The 24,792-nt window shown below is 44.2% G+C and overlaps 1 protein-coding gene across 2 annotated transcripts in view; it reads left to right on the forward strand.

The window, feature by feature from the left end:
• Nucleotides 1-24,792, forward strand: part of NUB1 (negative regulator of ubiquitin like proteins 1) — a 310,162-nt gene that overhangs the window by 104,987 nt on the left and 180,383 nt on the right. For both annotated transcript variants that reach the window (XM_078663212.1, XM_078663213.1), the window contains exons 5-6: nucleotides 1,686-1,756; nucleotides 12,330-12,524. In XM_078663212.1, the coding sequence (XP_078519338.1) occupies nucleotides 1,686-1,756; nucleotides 12,330-12,524 (266 nt within the window). The remainder of the gene's footprint in view (nucleotides 1-1,685; nucleotides 1,757-12,329; nucleotides 12,525-24,792) is intronic.

A 24,792-nucleotide genomic window follows, 5' to 3' on the forward strand; every position in this document is an offset into this window, starting at 1 on the left:
TACATTAGAAAGGAGGGCCCCATAGTGCTTGCAGTAAAGGCCATACAATAGTCCAGTGTACACAACAAATTAGTCCCTAACATTTTGGTCAGTGCATGGGTTTTGTAGAGCTTGCGACCAATAAAACAGTTCCAAGGAACATCTGGCCTTTCACTGTCAGCTGTACAGTCTTTGGTCATAAGTCTCTGACACAAGGCTCGGTGAACCTGAAACCCAATATCCCCCCCCCCCCCCCCGCCTGGTACACCTTTGGTGCAAGAATTAACAGTATACTTATTCTTTGAACCTATTGCCTCTGGAATTCTGAAAACTTTCCTTCCATCAGAAATGTAGATCTGTGATCACATGTTTGGTGATTAAGATATTAAATACAACATAAGCATAATGGTTAAATTGGCTGTAACTATTTTGTCAGTACTTTGTCTTTAGTCATTTATTTAAAAGGTCGGGATGCTCTCAAACCGTACTGTCTTTATCACAGTCCTTGAATTTCACAAAAATAAAAACTGGAACTGGGTGGCAGTAAGCTTGCCAATGATTAAGTACCTAAAAAAAATGGGTGCTTTCAATTTGGGGCTTTGTTTTTATTTTGTTAATTTAACGCATATGTGTTTTTTACTGTCAAGCTGATGTTTGGGTGTAGAAATATTACAGTTCCACATATTAAATCTGACAGAAGAATAATAATCACAACTTTTGTTTGAGACTCTAACCTGAAAGATTATTCTGACCCGCTCACAGGTCAAGCTTTGATGGGTGACATAACCTGAGAGAGAGCCCTGTTGCATGAGCCTGTAAACTAGGTCTATTGCCTGAGGTTATGAGGTGTGGTCAGTTTTGTATGTTTAAACCCTGCTTGTTCTAATGAGATTCTGCCTCCTAACCTTTAATCGGGTCTCTCATAGTAGTGGGCTTGAAGGGAAATGTAGTACTGTAGTAATATTGTATGAAAGATGGTTTTCCTAGTGATATTCTTTTTTGTGAACTGCCTGTATCCCCTGTAGTCTTTTTCAATTTTTTTTAATTATTAATAAGAAAATATCTGAAAAATGCGCTATGTTGTCTCTGAATCTGCTTGTAATGGCAATGCACCCCAAAGACTCTTACGTGGGGGGGCAGGCTTGCTTGACACACCATGGGAATATTTTGTTTTGCTTGTATCAAATTAAGGGATAACTCTGCCCTATTTCACTATTTGGCTACACATTTTCTAATGGAAAGAACCTACCTGGCCCCTTCACCTACGCAGTGCCCGCCACCACCCAGAAGTTGGGTTTCTATGCTCTACTGGCTCAAGGTCAAATAAGAGTGTTTATTTAACATTCTCCATTTTCTAGATCACCTGGCACCACTAGTACTATGTTGATAGGTTAGGGACAATCACTTGTTCTTTGAGTATCCTTTAAGCCTCCCTCCTTCAGTCAATAGGTGGTCTCTATTTTCACTGTCGAGACACACTTAATCTGCGTCTACTCGTTGATGCTCAGTTAGTTGTAGCACTCAGAGCTCACAAATATTGCATGCATGAAAGGATGCTGAGTTATCATTGATACTGATGGCATTTATGCAACTGTTGTTAATAAACCAGATTCCACGTTTGCAAATTTTCAATTTGTAATTAATGTTATCAACACAATAAAGTTATTCTCTGCTAATTTCCTGTATTATATTGCCCGTTTTCACAGGATAGCACAGATGTATGGACTTTCAGAACATCATATAAAAATCATAATAAATCGAAAACAACTTGAAATTGGTAGGTTTGTTTGATTGAAATCATTGTATTTCTTATGTGATATTTAACTCTCTTGTATTATTATAAAACTTTCGCTTTCCTACCAAGTGAAATGCAAACCCCTTTAGGCTTGAACCACACTTCAACAATATATGTATTTTATACAGTTGAATAAAAAACATGCTTCTAATCTGTCTTGAGGTGGTGTTTTGTACAGGTAGCTATTGCTCCAAGTTCGAAAAACGATTGAATCAGCTTGCAGGGAAATGTGTGGCATCCTACAAAACACCTAAGATAATAAATATATTTTGCAAAGAAAACTGAAGCATGGATCGCATTGTCATTTTTCTTCAGTTACCTCATTTGCACGATGCCCAATCAATGAAGTAGGGTGTACCTCAGAGGAGGAGATTACATTGAAATTCTCATTTTAATTTAGTGACTTTTTCTGTCTGACGTTTAAATGCACAAGTATTCAAAATGTATTTGATTGCCTCACAAAGAAGAAAAGGCAATGTTAAGATTGTAATAAATATGCTACAATTTAAACAAGCTGAATGCCATGACCGTTTGTAGCATAGTCTCTACTAAATAGGAAAGTTGACCATTCAAGATATACAACAGTCTGTCCTTTTCTGAAAACTGTAACGAAAAATGGCTACAAATAACAAGCATTCTCAAAACTAATAGCTATCAGCTTTCATTATCCAATCTTTTGATTTTTGCCAGTGCTTTATCGCATGAGGAAAGAAAATACTCAAATTTTCAGATGAGTAACAGCATCATTGAAAGCAACAAATCACCACAGCATGAAGATATACACACATGCCTGCATAAACAGGCTTGCACATTTATGCAAATATGCATCATGATGCTGCAGGCACTTTTGTCTCACTTATTTTGCCATTCCAAGACGATGGACGGCTATCTTGTAGTGGTAGCTTAAAACAAAAATGCAGAAAAGGTCATCCTAATGAAAGGAGTGGTAGCAAATTGCAGCTTTTGGAGCCCATCAGAAAAGAAAAAAGAATTGATGAGGGTTGCAACTGAGGAAAGGGTAGCGGTTTCTGGCGCAAAGAGTGTAGTCACTGCAGCCGGAGAGTGTAGGGGAGCAACACATCAGCAGGCATGGTTTCTTCAAAGACTATGTTAAAAATAAAACATAAAAATAAATAATAACGGATAAAGCCAGGTGGTAGGAGTGAGGAAAGCAATAGAACAGATGGGGAGTGGTGTGCATTAGTTTGAAAAAAGGTTTCAAATTGCCTGAGGAACTTAAAGTTAAATCTAGGATTCTCCACATTCCTGGGCTTGGGCAACCTGCATCATTGGGGCTAAAGACGTATTAGGTTTTTTCATTCTCTGTATTTGGTTATTCAGCATTTGCACAGAGTTAACATTCTGTATTAGCAGGTAAATTAAGTTTGACACTTGATTGTAATTTAGCCCCTTATTGTGATTCAAGCAGCATTCCCATTACCAATGCCCAAACTTCTTACAATAATAATGTCATGGATTTGATTTCTTCAATGTCGCAACATCAGTCCCTGTACTTGGGTCAATAGGACCTCCACAACCTCTGCCTTGTGAACCAGCACTTCCGCCATACACAGGCTCTCTTCAGATGTGTATCCTACTCCTTGCATTCCACTAACATTTCCCACATAAGACCCATTCTAAAATCCCTTCTGAGCCAATTTGGTCTGGGCCAACAAACTTCTCCTTAAGCTGCTTCTGCTTCATTTTCTGCTCATCACTAGTATTTTGCATACCGAAGGATCTTCACTAATAGCTTGTTCTGCCAACATATTACATTCTTCTGAATGTGCATGCTAATCTCCACCCGTAACCCAAGACCAAATTGAGACACAAAGGTGCTTATATTTCCCCTTTTTGGATTATACTCAATTCTCAGCTACCGCAAACTCCTTCAAACTGGTTGCAATGCCACTGATCTTCCAAACTGGGCCTTAGATTTTGAGGGCATTGACTGGGCTATGGCGATTACAGATTTCTTCCCGGTTATTCTAGCGCACTAGACTTCCATGACAAACAGTCCTCTGATCGCTCTTCCATGATAGACCTTTAACCCTTAATCCCTTAGTGAAATCATCAAATAGAATTCCCCACTGATTTTATGGACATTTGGTTGTTGACTTGAAGTGTTGAAAGGGAGCGAACATTGCAAGTACATTGAGAATACAATGAACTTAAGATGCTTCACATGCTATCTTCTAAGTCAGGGTAGAGACTGTCTGTAACTATGTAACACTAATTAAAAATACAACCAAAGGTTCCAAAAAATCCATATCTTGCTCCCACAGTCCAAGACCAAACCAGTGGCGACATTTGCCGAGAACTGATCGACTCCCCACATTCCCACTCTCACACATTTAGGTACACTTCTGTCCTTGAGAGTTGCATCTTCCTAGTATGTCGGGTACAGGAGGCTCCTTTCACTGTCATCTCTTCATGTCTGCTGCCAGCATTCTCTTCCCAGGCCTCACTATCAGTCTAATACATAACAGTAAACCTTTCTCTAGCTAACAAGGAACCTGATAACCCACATGCAGAGGAAAGAGAAACAAGACACTGGTAAACTTAAAATGTGAAATACTCATCTAACGCCCAGAGTCAAGCTAAGTTAACACGAGCATCAAAATGGAAATACATTGCAGTATTATTCATCCTTAGCAATCAAACGATTATTTTTAAGTGTAAGTACATTCTGTAAATGCAGTTACATTGATTATCATTCAATCTAGTATAACTTCACAACAGGCTAAGAAGTGATAACCTACTACAATTCTTGTTAGAGTGGAGCGCAGATCAAAGAACGTTCGACCCATTGAAAATATGAATCACATGTAAATGCATATACATGATGTATAGAAGGTGGAGCGTAAATTACGCGGCTCCAGTATCAAATTAATTGTGGCAGTAAACCTGACTTCATGCCCAAGTCAAGTTGAATGTTATAGTGAACAAAACGGTTCTTAGCTTATTTCGAAATCAACACACAAATGCTGTATAGAGACACAATGGAAAACTATACGTGTTATAAAATTTCCAAACCCAGCCGGGAAAGGATTTTATTTTATAAAGAAGCAATGTTCAATTCAGTAATACATTCGTAATCACAAGACACAAGCCTGTGTCGTACATGAAAAGAAGGAAACAGAAAGATAGCATAAGGGTGAACGGGGTGTCTATCAGGCAAAGAGCGAGAGCAAAGACAGGGTACTGTTTATAGGTAAAAAATCAATCACAGTATCGCCTGGAGTGGAACATAAACAATCTTATTGCTCAATGTTATAAATATGAAACCACTCATGGGTGTCGACGTTTCGATCCCTATTGCTCGAAAAGATACATGGGATCATCATCAGGACATTTATAATGAACAAAACATGCCTGATTGTAAAAGAAGCCTGTTCAGGAGAGACGAAGAGAAAAGATATATTTTTTTAAAAAAACAACTCAAGAGTAGTTTGCAGACGCATGTCACATATGTATCGAAATCGCAGTGTGTGACCAAGTGCATGGTGAATGTGACTTCTTCAAAAATAAAGTTACAGCATTTTCAAGTTCCTCGGAATCGCAGTGGCGTGCGTGAAATGACGTGATTGTGTACCATTTAAGCAATGGGCTACTTGGTATGGGGATTGTGACTAGGAAGTGTCAATGATAGGATAGTGGCGTGGAGTGAGGTCAAGGGTGACCTTTACTTCGAGTGTGGTGGGCCGTGTGATAACCTCGGGGCCAGCCTGCTAGTGCCAGAGTCAAATTGGAATGCCCACGTTTTTTTTAAAAAAAGGAATAGCGCAGATCATGATTACATAAATAATGAGGCTAACCGCAGATAACGTACCAAGAAGAGAAATGACTAGGCGGTTTCTTCGGGGGTCCGGACGCAATAGGTGAGGCAGGATACTTACACCGTATTGGTCGTTTCTAAACGCGAGGGTGGCGCTGAAAACAGAAAAGCGCATTTAGTAACCGAGAGGCGCATTTAATAACGGGCTGCGGGAGAGGTCTGTGACTAAGAGCAGCGACGGTAAAGCTTACCTCAAAACGGCAAATCAGCCGGAGTTTATTTTGAACAGAATAAATTAAAATTTATGTGTAGGTATCATGGACCGTACACATGGGATCCCAACAATGGGGATTTGGACGCTGCAAGGTAAAGAATAAGGAGTACATCAGTAGCGGCCAACGGGCGGGTCATAGCAAAACAATTCAGGCGCTCAACAATTACTTACTCAGTCCCGATGAGGACTCGTCTTCCCGTGGCTCCTCGGTCGATGCCGAATGCAAGTCAGTGGACTGCAGGAGCACGCCGAGATCATAGCACGCCGCGCAGGTCACATGACCTTCAACACGGGTGCCAAGCCTTAAGGGTGGTGCTGTCTAATTTGGGGGCCATTTTGTAATGGCTAAATAAGGGGCAGGGGTGCCAGTGAAAACAAAGTGATGGTGCCAAGGTGAAATTTAGAAACGGTGAATAAGTAATAAATAAAAACGCGTTACCACACAACCAGTCAGTAAATTCACTTCCAGGAGATCATATTTATATTTACAGTTCGCCATGGTGTCATGGATGCTGACTTATTCTGGTCCTTATTTTTTGGGTTGTTTGGCCCACATACATTCGCGGGCACGGACAAAGAATCGCATAAATCAAATTGTGACTATTACAATTTGTGAAGTCTTTTAAATCAACTGTGATGTTATTGTGACTAAATGTGCACCCCTCAAGTGTCAGATTACAAACAATACAATTCCCACATTTCACATGACCCCTAATTGGTGGCAGGCCCCAGCTAGACTCAATTGTACCTGTCGGGGGTTGCGCAGGCAAGGCTGCTCGTACCAAATGATCTTTTATATTTCTGCTTTTCTTGAAGGCAAATAGGGGTTTATCAAAGGCCAGTTGCCCTGCATTCAAGGTTGGCCAGTGACGTAAAATTGTTTTACGAATTCTATCAGAGATTGGGGAAAAGGTTGTGACGTGCCCGCGAATGTATGTGGGCCAAACAACCCAAAAAATAAGGACCAGAATAAGTCAGCATCGAAGCCGCATTAGGTGTGGCACTCCAAATGCACCCCTTGTTGAACACTATGCCAGTATGAAGCATACAGCGGATGACCTCCAATGGACAGTCCTGAAATCTGTCAAACTACCACAGAGGGGCGGCAACCTACAGCAGTTGCTAAACCGTGAAGAATTGAAATCCATCATTCAATTCAATACTATTCGGACTGGGCTCAATCGAAGTGAGGACTGGACTACGCTACTCTGATTGAACAATGAACGAAGAATTCATGAGATAACACAGTATTGACCTAAACCCCTCGGTTTAACGCTGCACAATGGATACTCCATGACACCATGGCGAACTGTAAATATAAATATGATCTCCTGGAAGTGAATTTACTGACTGGTTGTGTGGTAACGCGTTTTTATTTATTACTTATTCACCGTTTCTAAATTTCACCTTGGCACCATCACTTTGTTTTCACTGGCACCCCTGCCCCTTATTTAGCCATTACAAAATGGCCCCCAAATTAGACAGCACCACCCTTAAGGCTTGGCACCCGTGTTGAAGGTCATGTGACCTGCGCGGCGTGCTATGATCTCGGCGTGCTCCTGCAGTCCACTGACTTGCATTCGGCATCGACCGAGGAGCCACGGGAAGACGAGTCCTCATCGGGACTGAGTAAGTAATTGTTGAGCGCCTGAATTGTTTTGCTATGACCCGCCCGTTGGCCGCTACTGATGTACTCCTTATTCTTTACCTTGCAGCGTCCAAATCCCCATTGTTGGGATCCCATGTGTACGGTCCATGATACCTACACATAAATTTTAATTTATTCTGTTCAAAATAAACTCCGGCTGATTTGCCGTTTTGAGGTAAGCTTTACCGTCGCTGCTCTTAGTCACAGACCTCTCCCGCAGCCCGTTATTAAATGCGCCTCTCGGTTACTAAATGCGCTTTTCTGTTTTCAGCGCCACCCTCGCGTTTAGAAACGACCAATACGGTGTAAGTATCCTGCCTCACCTATTGCGTCCGGACCCCCGAAGAAACCGCCTAGTCATTTCTCTTCTTGGTACGTTATCTGCGGTTAGCCTCATTATTTATGTAATCATGATCTGCGCTATTCCTTTTTTTAAAAAAAACGTGGGCATTCCAATTTGACTCTGGCACTAGCAGGCTGGCCCCGAGGTTATCACACGGCCCACCACACTCGAAGTAAAGGTCACCCTTGACCTCACTCCACGCCACTGTCCTATCATTGACACTTCCTAGTCACAATCCCCATACCAAGTAGCCCATTGCTTAAATGGTACACAATCACGTCATTTCACGCACGCCACTGCGATTCCGAGGAACTTGAAAATGCTGTAACTTTATTTTTGAAGAAGTCACATTCACCATGCACTTGGTCACACACTGCGATTTCGATACATATGTGACATGCGTCTGCAAACTACTCTTGAGTTGTTTTTTTTAAAAAATATATCTTTTCTCTTCGTCTCTCCTGAACAGGCTTCTTTTACAATCAGGCATGTTTTGTTCATTATAAATGTCCTGATGATGATCCCATGTATCTTTTCGAGCAATAGGGATCGAAACGTCGACACCCATGAGTGGTTTCATATTTATAACATTGAGCAATAAGATTGTTTATGTTCCACTCCAGGCGATACTGTGATTGATTTTTTACCTATAAACAGTACCCTGTCTTTGCTCTCGCTCTTTGCCTGATAGACACCCCGTTCACCCTTATGCTATCTTTCTGTTTCCTTCTTTTCATGTACGACACAGGCTTGTGTCTTGTGATTACGAATGTATTACTGAATTGAACATTGCTTCTTTATAAAATAAAATCCTTTCCCGGCTGGGTTTGGAAATTTTATAACACGTATAGTTTTCCATTGTGTCTCTATACAGCATTTGTGTGTTGATTTCGAAATAAGCTAAGAACCGTTTTGTTCACTATAACGTTGTTATACCCATGGTACTTAGCTATCTGTTGGGTCCCCCTTGTTACTTAAAAAGCAAGTCAAGTTGAATGGCACTTTTAAGGAACATCAACTCTTAGAAAGTTGCCGCCCTGTTGCTCAGTTTATCTGGTGGCGTTTTGAAGTCGCTGGCCATCAAACAGCTTCTGCCCTTTGAGGGAGTAGTGTGATGACTCCAAAGCTCAGGAAAAATAGTCCTGCCAGAGATTGAGGTGTTAACACTCCTTTGCAGGAAGTCACACAGGGTGTTGGCCTAAAGGCCCGCTTCAAAGGGTAATCCGCCTTTGGTGGGCAAATGGCGATCACACTCGAGTAGTGCTGCCCTTCTGTTTAGTCAGACGGGCTGGCAACGGGAACACAGAGGGAAAACCAGCTGCCAAACCATTGTTTTCCATGGGTGTGTAGTCCATTGGGAGCCTCACCTCTAGGGTGGGCTACCAAGCTCATAACATCCAGGGAAGGGTTCAGACATTTTGGGAGTGGACAGGATAGTGCACTCAGGAATTGCCAGATGCCACATATAGACGGAGGTCATCCTAGGGCGCAAGGGATCCTGGTTGCCCATTGGGTATTAACCGCCCCCCCCGGGAACTTTCTTAAATATGGCACCCTCAACCTCAGATAACATCTGGACTGGAGAGATAACTGAAGGACTGCCTTCTGACCCCAGGAACGGGAAAGAGAGGCTGCACCAACCACTCTACTGCACCTCTTTGCTGCTCTGGCTAGTAAAGAAAGGACTGTGGCTGTGATGCCTGGCTCATGGAAAATAATATAAACAATAACAATTCCCAACAGGTGTCCGTTTAAGGCAGTTAAACGATGTATGCAATCAGCATTACACGAACAAGAGACAAGGAGGCTCGAAAAGTTTAAAAGCTTGTTATTCACCAATTCGAAGAAGGGTGTTTCACATGGCAATACAGTTAAACAGCACTGTACAGAGGAAATCATGTGACAACCCGGATGCACTTGGTGAATGGTGATACATACAATTAGTGAAGGTGAAGGTGCAAGTGCTGAAGGTGGGAATTGTTATTGTTTATACTACACACCCATCCCAACGTGGTCTATGGGTTTACTCCTGTTGTTCCTACACATGGCTCATGGAAAAGTCACTGCCGAGTCAAAGGCCAAAGTAATGACTCCAAGGTTCAGTCGGCTGGCACCTTGTTCCAGGGCCATAAAAGCTAAAGTCGCCTGTCCTAGGCAGCCAGTGGCCATCCCCAAAGGAATCGCAGCTGACCGCTGCCGTTCAGCCAAGAAGACCTCCACTTAAGACTCAAAAGGTGGACCCCTGTCTTCTTGACCCCAGATTGTAATTTGGTTGCCTAGCTTTCACCAAAAGATACTGCTGGGCCAGCTGTGACCGGGGATCAGTAGCCCAGCCATTCCTGAGCTTCTACAGCTCAAAGAGAACTTCGAGGGACTCCAACCTCTGTGGCAAAGTTGCCCCACCATACCTGTGGGCCGGGGAGTAACCCCAGAGGGCCTCTGTTGACCACACAGCCCCTGAGGCATCTTTCAGCCTCTTCTGCATGCTGCATCCCCAGATTCAAGACCACTTCATTGAAGTCTATGGTGGTTTTGATGTAAAGTTTGGACCTGGACTCAAGACTGCTTTGGTGACCAGATCACTGTCCAAATTCCAAATACTCCTTGCTGACAACCGTGACCTTCGCCCTGTCAGAACTGGCCCCCCAGTTACCGGCTGGAGTAGCCAAACACAACTCTTTAAAATTTTTCAAGAGATCCCAAACTTTATTGGTACCAGTGCGTGTTGGTAATTTGGACTAACCAATGGAGATTTACGTTTTACTGAAAAATCTATATCTCCGTAATCCTTTAGTCGAATTTGCTCATCTTGGTGTCTAAAACGGATAAAATATTTATATGTATAAATCTGTGTTGGATTACTTTCGTGCTGTATGACTTTCCTATTTCGTTCTTGGGTGCTTGTAAATGCTTTAAACTAATTCCTTTGAGTAACATTGTTGCTCGAAGCCGCAACTACCCAGGGTTTAGCAAGGGATTTACAAACGAGCCTGACTGGACCCAAAATGGTTTTGAGAATGTATTACATGGTGAGGTTGCACAAGCACACCATATAATACACCACAAACCTCACATTGGTTCCTAGCGGTGGGATCCAGAAATTGTGTTTAGGTGTACCAGGTAATTAATAAGTTGGTAACCGTTGAAAATCTGCCAAGTGGACGGCGAGAACATTTTTCAAACTATTTTTGCCAAGTTCGGTGTATCAAAGGCACAGTTTTCCAGGAGTTTGCCAACTTGCAGTAAAGTTCACAAATGTTTGACAAAGTTACAAAAGGTTTGGTAAAGATTTTGCTGACTCTCCAAAGGATGGAAAATATGGAAACCAACTTGGCCATCTTGCCCACACTCAAAATCAAGAATCTGATGGTGCTGTGCTTGAACACAAAAATAAGTCTGGGGGTCAGTGCCAAGAAAGAGGACTTGGAAAAGGCCCTCGGAGCCTGGGAAGAAGCCATGAGAGTTCAGGCCCAACTTGCTAATGCGATTACCCCTGACAGTGGGGATGAGGATGATCTCGGAAATCTCCTCGATGAGGAAGGTTAGGGGAACACTGAGAGTCCGACCCCCACAGTTTGTTCAAGTCATGCCTCCACATCTGGGAGTGAGAAGAGCTCCACTTCAGTGAGGGAGCTCAAGGACCTGGATGTTCAGCTTAACCTTCTACAGCTGTAAGAGAGGAGGTTGGCCAAAACTGGCCCAGGAGAAGTGGGACTGAAGATCCAAGGACATGGTGGCGCGTGAGTGTGGAAGGAGACAAGGCAGTCAAACAATTGGATGGTAAAGATGGTGCAGGGGAGGGACAAGCACAAGTAAAATAAGGTAAGCCAACTAATATAAAGCAAGTAAATGTAACTGCAAAATCAACTAATAAGCCTAATCCCACTTTAGGTTTTTGGTACGATCAAGATGCTTTGTGCTACAGGCATCTAAAATCTGTCTATAGGCGAGACATAAAAGTTATGATGTATTGGTAAGAAAAAGATTTTTCAGTCCTATCTGGAAGCTGCAGATGTTAGCAGCACAGACATTTTATTGGTGCAATTTACATGAAATACACACAATCTGCGTTGCATAGCATTTTAGTGACATTGTTAAACGATTGAGTTATGTACTATTTCTTCACTTCACACATTTTGTGTATCATTACAGTCTCACAAATATGTGGGGGAACATTCACAACTTTAACATTCACAACTAGGTACTGTAGTTTTCTTAAAGTTCAAATTTGAAGTTTTAAATGTGAACATACTCGAATATGAATAAAGGCTTACCAATAGTGTCTGAAATTCCTCTGCTGTTGAGAGATTAGGTTCACTTATGAATTTGCCACATTTGCTTTCTCAAGAAGAGTCTGTGGGTGATTTGAATTGGATAGCATGTATTCCTTCTTACCACTGACTCTTGGATGACTTCGTTCACATCTGAATAGGAACTCTAAATATTATTCAGTAGATAATTTTCAAAAATGAATTTGATTAACTTGATGCTTTATTACTTTTATACTTGCAGAGAAAACTCTTGAAGAGCAAGGTGTGACACATAATGTAAAGGTTATGGTGCTTGAACTAAATTATACAGAAGAGGAAGCCAAAAAGAAGGCTAATGAGCAAGAAAAAGAAAAGGAAGAAGCTGAGGAAAGAGATGAAACTATTAAGAAAAAGATGATGAGAACTAAGAAAGGACTTGAAATTCTTGCCCAGAGAGGTACATATTTGTTGAAGTAAAAAATTCAGGCTTGATTTTCAATTGCTTTTGGTGAACATATTGAATTTTGGCTTACAGAGTGTGAGTTTCTACTATCTTTAGGTTGATCTTTTTATAGCAGATGTTGTCTCATCAGTCACCTGTAAGGCTTTCAACTCTCACTGATATTAGTTGCTGTCAACACTCCTTTTCCTTCCTGTTTTGCAAACGTGATAGCACTCATCCAACTAAATCCCTGCACAAATCTTTAATCTGCTAACTTGTGGAGCATTTGCCGATCGACACACCAGATGGCCACTTGCAAACTTACACTTTACATTAGGCCATATTCAAATGCAGCGTATTTTCTCGTAAGAGACAGAGATCCCGATTTATGGAACGGCAGGCGGCCCGCAATTCCTCCATGGGGAAGGAATTAATTACTCTGTCCCCATGACTGACAGACCACCAGCCAAATTCATAAATGACCGCCAAGCAGGCAGTCATTTATAAAGGCACTGGCAGGTACAGCTGTCACGGTGGCTCCTGACAATGCATGTAGCAAACAGCAATCTTTAAAAAAAAAATACCAAAACAGGGTTGTTCTTTTTTTTTTTAAAAGAAAAAAATACAATGCTTCTCTCACCTTGGGAGGTTTCTCCATCATCAACCTAATTCTCAGTTTTCTGCCTTGTCTTTTTTACTGAGGTATACCCTTCTTTGCAGACCTGTTCTGCAAAGCATGTGATCAATCAGTCAGTCAGTCAGTATTTGTGTTAGACCCGGGATCCCCGGTTGGCTGAGGTACGTACCTTAGGCCAAATAGGGACCCGTGGTTCCACGTCAGGGAAAGGAAGATCGCCTTCTGAGATAGCCCCGCTCACCCCCTTGGTAGCTTGGCACAAGCAGCCAGGCTTATCTTCAAGGCAAATGTGTAAAGTATTTGCAACAACGCTCACAGCAACCCTATGATGACACCACAAATGGACTCCACACAAATTTTATAAAAACGAGTATAAACTTGATATAAAAAGATATAAGATAAGACCACACAATATAAATCCAACATATGAGTATGTGTACTATTTCTCCTGGCCGTTTGTAAGGCCAGCCAGCCCTTGTAAGTTCTGGCAGTATTAATGAGCTCTTCTAAACATTCTCCTGTAAGCCTAATATCCTGTTACACAGTTCCTAATGCTAGAATCAGACACTTTTGCAATGTAAAAATAATGTAAGGTGTTACGCAGCAATCAGACACTCTGCAATGTAAAACGAATGCAATGCGTAATGCAACAATCAGGCACTTTGTAAGGTAAAAAATAATGCAATGCATAATACAACCACCAGGTACGTCGTTATGCAGAAATAAGGCAATGCGTAATACACTAATGAGGTAATTTGTTAGGCAGGAATAATGGAATGCGCAATACGCTAATCAGGTAGTTCGTTATGCAGAAACAATGCAATGTGTCATACGACAATCAGGTAGTTAATTATGCAGAAATAATTACATGTCATACACTAATCAGGTAGTTCATTATGCAGGAGTAATGCAATGCGTAATACTCTAATCAGGTACTCTGTTATACAGATATGATGCAATGTGTAATACGACAGTCAGGAACCCTGTTATGCAGAAATTGAATAATGCATAGTACACTCAGGTACCGATCACTGTGCCTTCTGACTTGCAGTCAGCATCTCAACAGTTGCCCCCCACTCCCTTGGCAATACGGGCCGCGATACGAGCCGAAGCAGAGGCTCGCGCTGCTGGAATGAGAGAGAGGCAGAGAGCGTCTCCCTCCAACCCCACACCACGCCCCAGGAGTCGACACACGTTACCTGGGGGGTCGCAAACTCACTCTCCTCTCCCAGCGGCCGGGCCTCCAATGCAATCCTTGTGAATTGGCAACTGTGGGCTCGGGCTGGCTGCTCAGCTCCTCCGGGGCTGCCGGTCCGGGCCGCTACAATTATGAAGATCCCAGGCTGCCACAGGACGCACGCACACATCGTCACTGAGACTTCCTTGAGCTTCGGGTGCACGATCACCGGGTACTCCACACGAAGGTCTCAGGCTGCACGAAGATCACGCGCACAGTGTCACTGTGCCTCACTTAAACTCCGGTTGCACGTTAACAAGGCAAATCCTCACGAAGGTCTCACGCTGCACAAAGCACACGCCCACAGCGTCGATGAGAATCACTTGGATTCCGGTGCGCACGATAACAAGGCAAATCCTCACGAAGGTCTCACAGTGCACAAAGTGATGAGACTCACTTAGATTTCGGTGCAGACGATAACTGAACAATCCTCACAAAAGGTTCAGCCTGACTTATTTTCGCACCCAGCTGATCTTCCGAGCGTGACTCAAATGAAGTGCGGGCCTTTTAATAAATATAGCCTCACCTGGTAATGCGCCACCTTCCTCGGAGACCAGCCTGAGGATAGATCTGGGGGCAGTCAGCGGAACCGATCCGTGATCCTCGGAGTCCCCAGTGTACAGGGACCTCACAAAACACACTAATAGAAGTGTCAGCATCTGCCACCTGCCCGATTAAATATTGCTGCGCCATGCATATGTATGGGACCGCCTCGCGCGCCGGCTCGTGTGGGCGAGGTTATTAAAAGAGGGAAAAGACATATATCTGAGGGAAAGGGGCGGCCGCGAAGACAACAAGCTCTTCAGGCCTCCAGCTTTCTATGGATGCGGGGCCGCCACCCCACAGCACGCCACGACGTGCGACTGAAGGAAACCGGAAGTACAGACGCCTGGGTTAGGTGTTTGCCAGTGGTAGATGATTGAGGGCGTTGGTGGCGAACATCCCATATGGTTGGCCGTGCTGGCTCCCTAGTTCACTCGAGTTCACTATCCGTCAAGTCTTCACATGTTCTTCGTGTCTCCCCGTGTGTCTTCCTTCACCTCACTTCTCCATTATCCCTCTCTTTCTTCCTTTTTTAAATTTTCATGAGCCATTATTAATTTATGCTTTCTACAACAATGTCTTCCCTCTTCCCATCTTATTTGGTCACCACCCCCCTTCGCCTTTCTTCACACAATCGCCCTTTATACTCCCCTGCCTCTCCCCTACTCTTTCCTCTTCGTCGTCTCTTTCACGCCTGCACTCCTCTGCTCCTCTCATGCTTTCTTTCCCTCACGCTTTCCTTTCTCTTTACCCGTCCTTTCCATTCCCCACTCTCTTCATCACTCTTTATCCTCGATTCTCCACCCGCTCCCTCCCTCCCTCCTATTATGTCCTGTGTCAACCAGTCTTCTCTCAGGCCACGATCTCTCCTCCTCCATTTCCCCCCTCCTCTCCAGCCATTCCCCAATTCATGCTTTATCTATGCACCCTTTCTTACCTTCATTTCCCCCTTCCTCGCTCTACCCACCCCTTCTTCCCATCTCCACCACCTCTTTTATTTTATTCTTATTCTCACTTTCTTCCTTCCTCGGTCTTTTGTTTCTTCATCCTGACTGTCAGTCGGGTTGTCCATCCGGATCCTGTTGTTATAGGAAGGGCCTTGCAATACCAAAGGCTGCTGTTAGGTTCTCTCTACTGCTTCTGGGTTCTCAATATTGTACTCATGATTTCCTCGGGTCTCATTTGGCACTGATGACCGAGCAGTCAAGGTTTACCCCAGGAGAAAGTGTGAAGACCGCAAATGAGGGGATGGATAAGGGGTTGCCCCCCTTCTCCACTGAGGCTGAAGGGCTTGCATTACGTTCCTGAAGCCTAGTCACATCCCAGCATTGACTCAGCAGTACCCCACTTGCCTCTTTCCAGCAGTTACTCAGCAGCCTCTCCTTCCAGTACATTCAATAGGTCCATTCCACGCTCATTCAAGCAACTAACTCTACAGCTCCCTGACACCCTCACAGACCTAATTCGAGTGCCCACTGTAGCCTCCTTCAAGTACTGACTCCGCGCCTACCCTGCAGCATCCTTCCATCTTAGACTCTGCAGCATCTAACCCGCAACGGTCTTCCAGAATTACTTGGCAAGTTACTCGACAGGCTCCTCAAGAATCATTCATTAGCTATTCTGCAGTCTCTTTACAGCTCTGACTCGGAGCAGCTACCCACAGTCGCTTCCAGTGCTCACCTACCTCCAGCCTCTCCCATAACACCAAGCAGCATCGTCTGCCACCCTCCTTCCACCCCTCATGCAGCAACTACCCCATACACAATCTGCAGTCACTCAGAATCTCTCACATGCCTCCTAGAAAAAGTCACTTGGATGCTCCCCTCCTAGATCCTTCCAGATGTGCCAACCAGTGCTCTGTGGCAACCTGAGGTGTGTATCTGGGGGGGGGGTAGTGAAACCAATAGTACGCGAAGTGCGCCTGAGCGCACAGATAGTACAATTCGAAGTTGGGCACGTCAAAACCTCCTTGTGAATATGGCTGAGTAAGTATATCCCACTGTAAACATGGTTGCTTGCCACCCCAGACCAATCGTATGAGCTCCGATCTGAGCATGTGAAAAAAGGGTCACCCAGGGTAAAGCTGTATGTTTAAGAATAAATATAAAAATTTGGGGAGTATAATCATTTTAATAAGCGAGATACGTCCGGCCCTGGTGAGCCTGACGGCTATCTATCTGGTGATGCAATTTGTGATCTGTTTTAGCCCACAGCCGTAATTACAACGTAGGAGCTCTTCACGATCATTAGTGACCCCTACTCCCAAGTATTTCACATTCTCAGCACACCATTCTATGGGATAATCTGTAGGGAATGGCACCGCAGCTGGAGTAAGTGGAAAAACCTGAGACTTAGACCAGTTAATAGTAATGCCAGATAGCCCACCAAATCTTATAAATTCTCGCAGCAGCAGGTTGAGATTATGGATTGGATTTTTCACATATGTAACATAAGTAACGTGGGGAGTCTGATGAATGTTGTCTGTCCCAGCCGCAGGACCCCGGGTGCACACAAGACCCGGTCAGGACCAGTCCACTAGGTGGAGAGAATCAAGCGCGCAATTAATATTACTGAAGGTCCAGGGTTGCAGTCGGCCACAGCACGCCGATCCTGTACCCTGCAGAAAGCGCTCCCCAGGCCCGTGAAGGTATCAGGGCTTCAATGCAGGGCCGGCGCTAGGCATGGGCAGTGTGGGCAGCGGCCCAGGGCCTCGCGCTCTGCCAAAGATTAAGGGCCCCCCCATCAGTGTGAAAGGCCACACTTTCACATTAGCCAACCTATTCTTGCGAGGCCCCCTGCCCCAGCTGATCATATTACATCATGAACTTGCTGGCGTGGTGACATTCCTGGGAGTGCAGGGGTGAGGGAAGGTACAAACTGAATGGGGGACAGCACACCAGCTGGGCCAGCAATTATCTTGGCTCAGTGTCAGAGGCAGGCAGCGCGTCAGTTAAGTATCAGCCCTGATACTTAACTTTGTTTGCCCTTTGTTTCCAGGGGAAGGCAGACACAGGTAAGAGGAGGTGGGTGATGGGTGGAGGGGGCAGCCAGATCAACTTGTTTTTGACCTTTCTTTGTGTATAAACTGTGTGTTGTGGGAAGTGTGTCCTTACTGTTTCATGGCCATGGGGAGGGGGCCCCCTCCCTGGGCCTTGAAGCACTGGATCAAGCTGCAAGGTTCAGGTGTGGGCGCCCCCTTACCTGGGCCTTGTAGTAATTATGCAGTGCCAGGGTTGGATTGGGAAGGGAGTTATTCGGCTGGTGCGAGAGGCCCAGTCCCTGAGGCTTAAGTGGGTCGTTATTTTTCCTCATTTATGTTGAGGCTTGCTCTACTGCTGTGAACTCGAGAGGCCTCAGCAGCTGCTTCCACTGCCCATTTTCATATAAATAATTCGTTTTTCGATTGTCCTTGACCAGCAAAATAACTGAATGGTTTTTAGGATTGATTTAATATTAAATGTTCAATCTTGGTGCTCCATGTAAAGCAAGCATTTGCAATGCAATAGGTCTCGCATTTAAGCGCGTTTGAGCTATTGACATTGTAAATGACAATGCCTTTTTATTTATATTTTGGTTTTTTAAACATAAATAAAAGGCATAGTCATTTACAATGCTAATAGCTTAAATTCGCGCAAATGGGAGACCTATTGCATTGTGAATGCTTGTTTCCTTCTGGCACTCCGAGCGCCGCAGACGGGAAGTAAAACTACAGGTCCCAGAATGCACATGTGTGAGGCAACTATAGAGCTCTAAGTATCTGCTTGATGCCTGCCCACCAAGTCTAGTTAAGCATATTAGTTGCTCAGAGAGCCAGTGATAGCACTGTCCACCTTTTGGAACTGAAATCATCCATAACAATTACTCAGTGAGAATTATCATGGCATACTCATCCTCCTGTGTAACCTTTGACCCACAGTGTGTCCGCCTTGCATGACATCTGGCACTGCAAGTGTGAGACCAACTTCACCTCTCTATTAATTTTTGAACTTCCAAAGACTGCAGTCATATTTAAGTATTATGTCCCTTGTGGTTCTCGCTGAGTCATGGATTATGAGCCTGTGTTCCCAGACCAGTTATCTGATCTGCATAAATGAGCTTTGCCTGAGGCTTTTTGTCCGTAATTTAAAAAGAGAGAAGTCTGACAATACCATCTGCATGTATGTATTAAGCGGGTATATCTCTCCTTGGTACGGGGCCTGTCCTTTCACCAAAAACACACGATGTAGCATGCAGCCTTTCAATAAAAGAGACAAAAATAAACACACCCAGCCAGCAGTGGTCTGCAGTAGTTTATTTATAGCTGGCAGAATAGTTTCGCAGAGCAGTGAGTGCTTAATTTGTAACTACATAAGTGCCAGGGCTCTCATCAGGCGGTCACTGCAGCTTGCACCACACATTGCCCTCGCCACGCTACCAATTTTAGTAACAACACAGCTACTAACCATCACACTACTGCAAGCGCGATAATTTGAACTATTTCAGGCCCCCAAGGCTGTAAGAATGGCTTGGCTGGCAGGTACGCCTGGCTGATCTGGCTTGTCTGCGTACCGACCAATCACAATGCTGCCATTGCAGCCTTGAGATTGGCTTAGGGGAGGGAGGCTTCCTGTTCTGTTCCTGTTCCTGTTGCAGGAGAGCAGGTCAGGAGCAGAGACGTTGCGAGACCTGGAAGGTAAGATTATTTTATTTTTAAATTACGCCCCCGCGTGCGAACACCTACGTGACCCCCCACTCGCGCATCAGGCCGGCCGCGATTGGATGTTACATGCAAATTCAAGGGGCCTCACATCTTTCCTTTCGCCGGGGCCCCAGAAGTTCTAGGACCGGCCCTGCTTCAATGCACAAAATCACTCCGTCTGCTCCTCGCTGAGTGCCGTTCCTGATCAAGGCTAGTCAGGCATGGGGGCCTATAGGTCATATTCCACACCACCAAGCAGGGTCGCAAGAGTCCTACAGAGCAGGTCATGGCAGGGACAGAGATGCGGGACCACCACACTCACCCCCGCTATTCCCTCCTATCAGCTTACAATCCTTGAGATGGCGGGTGCAATGTTTGTCGTGGCCGCGCTCTCCCGCAGTCTGCGGTCGGGTCCAGCAAGGCCTACTTACCACGTGGGGAGCTGCGGCACTCGAGTTGGCGCCGTTGCCGAACAGTGCTCTGAGTGGGACACAGGTGCACTCCGCAGCACGCCTTACACGGCTCCGACCGCCACCCGGAGCGGAGTTCCCGGCTGAAAGTGGCACCGGAGATAGCAGGTGTTTTAATTTACCGGCTCCCAGTGTGCATCTTGAGATTCCGCAGCAGTGGCAAAGGATAAAAGTAAGATTTGAGAGCCAAGAAGGAGCCTCACAGGCGTGCTGCCATCTTGGTTGTTGCCCCATAGCACCCCCGACTTATGCCAAAGTGCTGTTGTGAATTATGTTTTTTATCTTCTTCCAATATAGGAAACGGGTTTGTATGCTCATATTGTTGTGACATTTATCGAACCAATAAATAAATTTGACTTGACGTGACGTGAGGCGTAAAGCAGGAGGTATGTAACTAATTGAACAGCAGCAATCCTTTCCATGGAAAATAGAATGAGCAGCTCACACATTTTTAATCCTCTGATAGCTTATTTTTATTAACTAGGTTTGCTCTCAGCCATTCTGGCTGCTCATGCCCTTGTTGGTAAAACACTCCCTGTCAATGGTTGCTTTCCCTTCCTCTGGCCCCCTTCCTTTCCCTCATCTTGCCTTGGTTACTCGTATCATCCACTTGTGTCCCAGATGCTTTGTCATTTCCCAGAGCTAGCCTGCTACTGTGCCACCTGGCAAAGGTACAAAACAGAGTGTATGAAAAGGGAGCAGTATATGTGGAGTTTTAGTTTAAAGGCTGCACCCCTGTCTTCTATGTGAGGCCAGATAGCTACTTGTATGATCTTTACAGTGTTATCTTTACACACTGATGCCGTGGCTTTCCCTGACAGAGGATCAAAGTGCAAAGCTTAAAACCAGGAAAAGTTAGGTTTTGAGGAGTAAGGCTCCTTGGGAATGCATACTTCCACATGATGTAATTGTGGAGGAGTATTTGACATTAGGCAAAATAATCAGTTCCTAAATATTTTGACCAAGTAGTTGCCTATTCATAAACTCTTAAAGCACTTCAAGTAAATTTTAAACTTTAAAAGTTAGTTACTTTTTCTTTCATACCAGAGGGTCGAACACTCTTCTACTTATGTGTCTCAAAATAATTTGAGGAGAAGGGGTGATGCTGTACGCCTTTTTACAATATTATGCTACTAAAATAGAAAGACTTTCCCTTCTGAATGTGTCCTCTTAAGTACAGGCACTAATACTGAACCTGGAGGACTGGTCTGCCTTCTACGTCCATTAGTATGAAGGCTGTTTGTGTTCTATATAAAGACATCATGACCTTAGATTGCCCTGAAAAATCCTCCTTTTCCTACCCTTGTGTAGGTACCCATAAGCAATCAAGCAATTAAGGTAGGCTTTCTATTCACTCAGGCATGCAAGTGAAATCTGTAATTTATCATTGTTAGAAATTGGATCTCTGTTTGGCAGAGAAATGCACCCTGTCCAAGGAGGAACCACAATCTTAGTCATGGTAAATCAGATATACACCCTAAATTAACTTGTGCTCGCCTCTTGTAGCTTAGCACAGAGTATTAGGCTTAACTTAAGAGTAACAGTAAAAACACCACACAAAGAGATACCACACCTGGTTAGAACAATAGAGCGTAATTTAATAAACAAAACAAGACCAAAGCAACAGAAATCCAATAAGTGTAACCGCAGTTTGGAATTTTTAAAGAATATCACGAAATAAAGTGCTTAAAAGCATAAAGCGCCAACCTGGGCTATCTGGCTATGCTAGAACGGGTCAAAGCCAGACGTGCAGGTCGACCGCGATTTAATGTGGGTCGGATACATAGACCAATCTTGCCAGCTGAAAAGTACCTTGTGCGTCGTCGTCTATCTCTTCAGATGTAGGCGGTGAGTCGGTTATGAGCCATGCACATGGGAGATGCGTCATCGTTGAACCACAAGATGTAAGTGATGCATCATCACTGAGCTGCACAAGTCAAGGATGCGTTGGAAAAGGGTGGCCATGCACTTCGCAGTGGTCAATGTGTTGGCTTCTTGCAGCGGTGCTGATACATCCGAATCGAGGGACATGCACCTGTTCTGAGCTGCGCAACAGAGGCGATGTTTGGATTTTGGTAGTTGCAGCACTTTATACACACTTCCAAGGTCCCCAGGACTGGATGAGCACCACTTGGCAGGGAGAGATTCTGAGATGGCAAAGTCCAGGTGCTGTAGAGGGGTAGATGGAAGTCTTGGATGTCCCTGAGACTTCTAACAGGAGGCAAACCAGCAAATCCTAGAAGTCACTTTGGTTCTGGGTTGTAGAGATGCAGGCCCAGTCCTTCTCACTCCCAGGCAAAGAGGGCAGCAGGTCAGCACAGCAGAGCAGGAGTCCAGCAGAGTGACAGTCCTTTCAGCAGCACAGCAGTCCTTCCTGGCAGAATATCCACAGGTCCAGAAGTGTAATGGGTTGGTGATGTCAGGGGTCCAGTACTTATATCCATTTGTGCCTTTGAGGTAGGGGAGACTTCAAAGAGAGGCACTTGAAGTACACAGAGTCCCTGCCCTTCCTACCCTGGCTCCAGACTCACTACACGGGGATTGAAGCCCTTTGTGTGGGGACAGGGCAGCCTATTTGGGTGCGTTAGCTCCTCCTTCCCATTCTGCCCAGGATAGCCCACCAGGATGAGAATGGCCCATAAGTCACACCTAAGCTCCTTTTGTGTGTGGCTTTCTAGAGAGGAATGAACAAAACCCACCTGTCACCCACCCCAGACGTGTATTCAGAGACAGGCAAAAGTCACTAAATGGCTAAAGTAAAAAAATGGCAACTTTCTAAAAGTGGCTCTTTCAGAATTACAATTTAAAATCCTACTTCACCATGAGTTGTGATTTTAAATTGTGATTCCAGAGTCACCAACTTTGAGAGTTCTGTCTCTTCCCAATTGGAAATTTCACTTATAAAAGGTAATGAGGTAATCCCAATGTTATCCAGTGGGAGAGATAGGCCTTGCTGTAGTGATAAATGAATGTAAGAGTTTCCACTACTAGGACATGTAAAACGTAAAAGTACATGTCATACTTTTTAAATGCACTGCACCCTTCCCATAGGCTGTCCAGGGGCTACCTTAGGGGTGACATATGCGTCTTAAAAGGCAGGTTTCGGTCTGGCAAGAGGGTTAACTTGCCAGGTCTACATGGCAGTTTAAAACTGAAAACACAGGCTCTGGTATGGCAGGCCTGAGACGCGTTTAAAGGGCTACTGAAGTGGGCGGCACAATCATTACTGCAGGCCCACTAGTAGCATTTGATGTACAGGCCCTAGGTACAAGTAGTGCACTTTACTGAGGACTTATAACTAAATTAAATATGCCAATTGTGGATAACCCAATGTTCCCATGTTTAAAGCAGAGAGAACATGCACATTAGCGCTGGTTAGCAGTAGTAAAGTGCCCAGAGTCCAAAAGCCAGCAACAACAAAGTCAGCAAAACAGGTGGTCAGATATCAAGAAAGTCAGGGGGAACTACACCAAGGATACCAGTTCTAATAATCCTTCCTGAACACCTAGTCATCTTTGATTACAGGGACATGGCTCTTCTCCTCCTCATGCACATTGGAAATATCAGAAGTGGCACTTACCAGCTTCTTTGTCTTCAGATTCGACTGTCCATTGATTTCGAAAAAAAGGTGGCATATCTTGTTATGCTGTTTCTATGTCTGATCCCGCCCCCCTCAATCTAAGAGGGATGACATTTTGCCCATTCAATCTCTTCTCCTATTTTACTCTCCTTTTTGTCTTGCCAGTCTTCAGTGATTAAAATGGATTTTCTGTCTGTTTATGAAAAGTTGATAGCTGTTAATATCCTCTTCTTATGGTCAGGGGTGGTGCGACCGGTGCTGACTTCAGTTGGCACTGTGTTTGCAGGTTTATAGTGGTTTTAAAAACACCTGCATTCCTTGCCTCTAGCGATTTCCAGGAAACAATAAAAATGTTAAGGATAACTCTGGTTAATGTTCTTCCTGGAGACAGATCGGATTTTTGTCTAGTTGAGGTTTGGACTGATCATAAAATAGCACAGCCTATAAAATAGCATAGCTTATGCCTGCTGCAAAGAAGTGTACCCTGCAGATCACAACGTGCATATATAGGCCAGTAGGTTACCGCTTTTCTAAGAGACATACTTTTGTTACTTCCAGTTTATAAGGTAAAATCCCATAGATCTGTGAATTATTAACTGTCATCAAAGAACTGCATGCACTCTGAAAAGTATAGCTTGAAGCATAGATTAATGTTGCAAAAAGGGCTCATTGGGGGAGAAATCGATTCTTATTATTAAAGAGAACCTCCAACTATGGTGTTCTGAGTTTGTGTTTCTCTAGCCCAAGCACTCTTAAACTATACTGCCTACCAGTATGGATGACATGCCACTCATACACCTTGTATGGCTTATGTAACATTTCCTATTCACTGATTTACACATGTATGATTGATTGTCTCTGTGTAATGTATTTGTGATGCAAAATGCTGTGACACCCCTATACTGGTATGAGTGATGCTATGTAGCTAATTAAATGCATCTGAAAGAGAGTGGTTATGGAGACTTGAAGGGCACTTTTAAAAGGTGGAGGTGAGGGAATCCGTGGTGGAGTTGGTCACCACCTCTACCATGGATGGGGGGCACCAACAAACATGGTCGCTCCGTGCACCACCAGCGCTAAAGATGGCCCTGCTTATGTTCATTAAATATTTTAAGTTCTGGGTGAATAAGGTAGCCCA

Source organism: Lissotriton helveticus, chromosome 10 (genome assembly GCF_964261635.1).
Source record: "Lissotriton helveticus chromosome 10, aLisHel1.1, whole genome shotgun sequence".
NCBI lineage: Eukaryota > Metazoa > Chordata > Amphibia > Caudata > Salamandridae > Lissotriton > Lissotriton helveticus.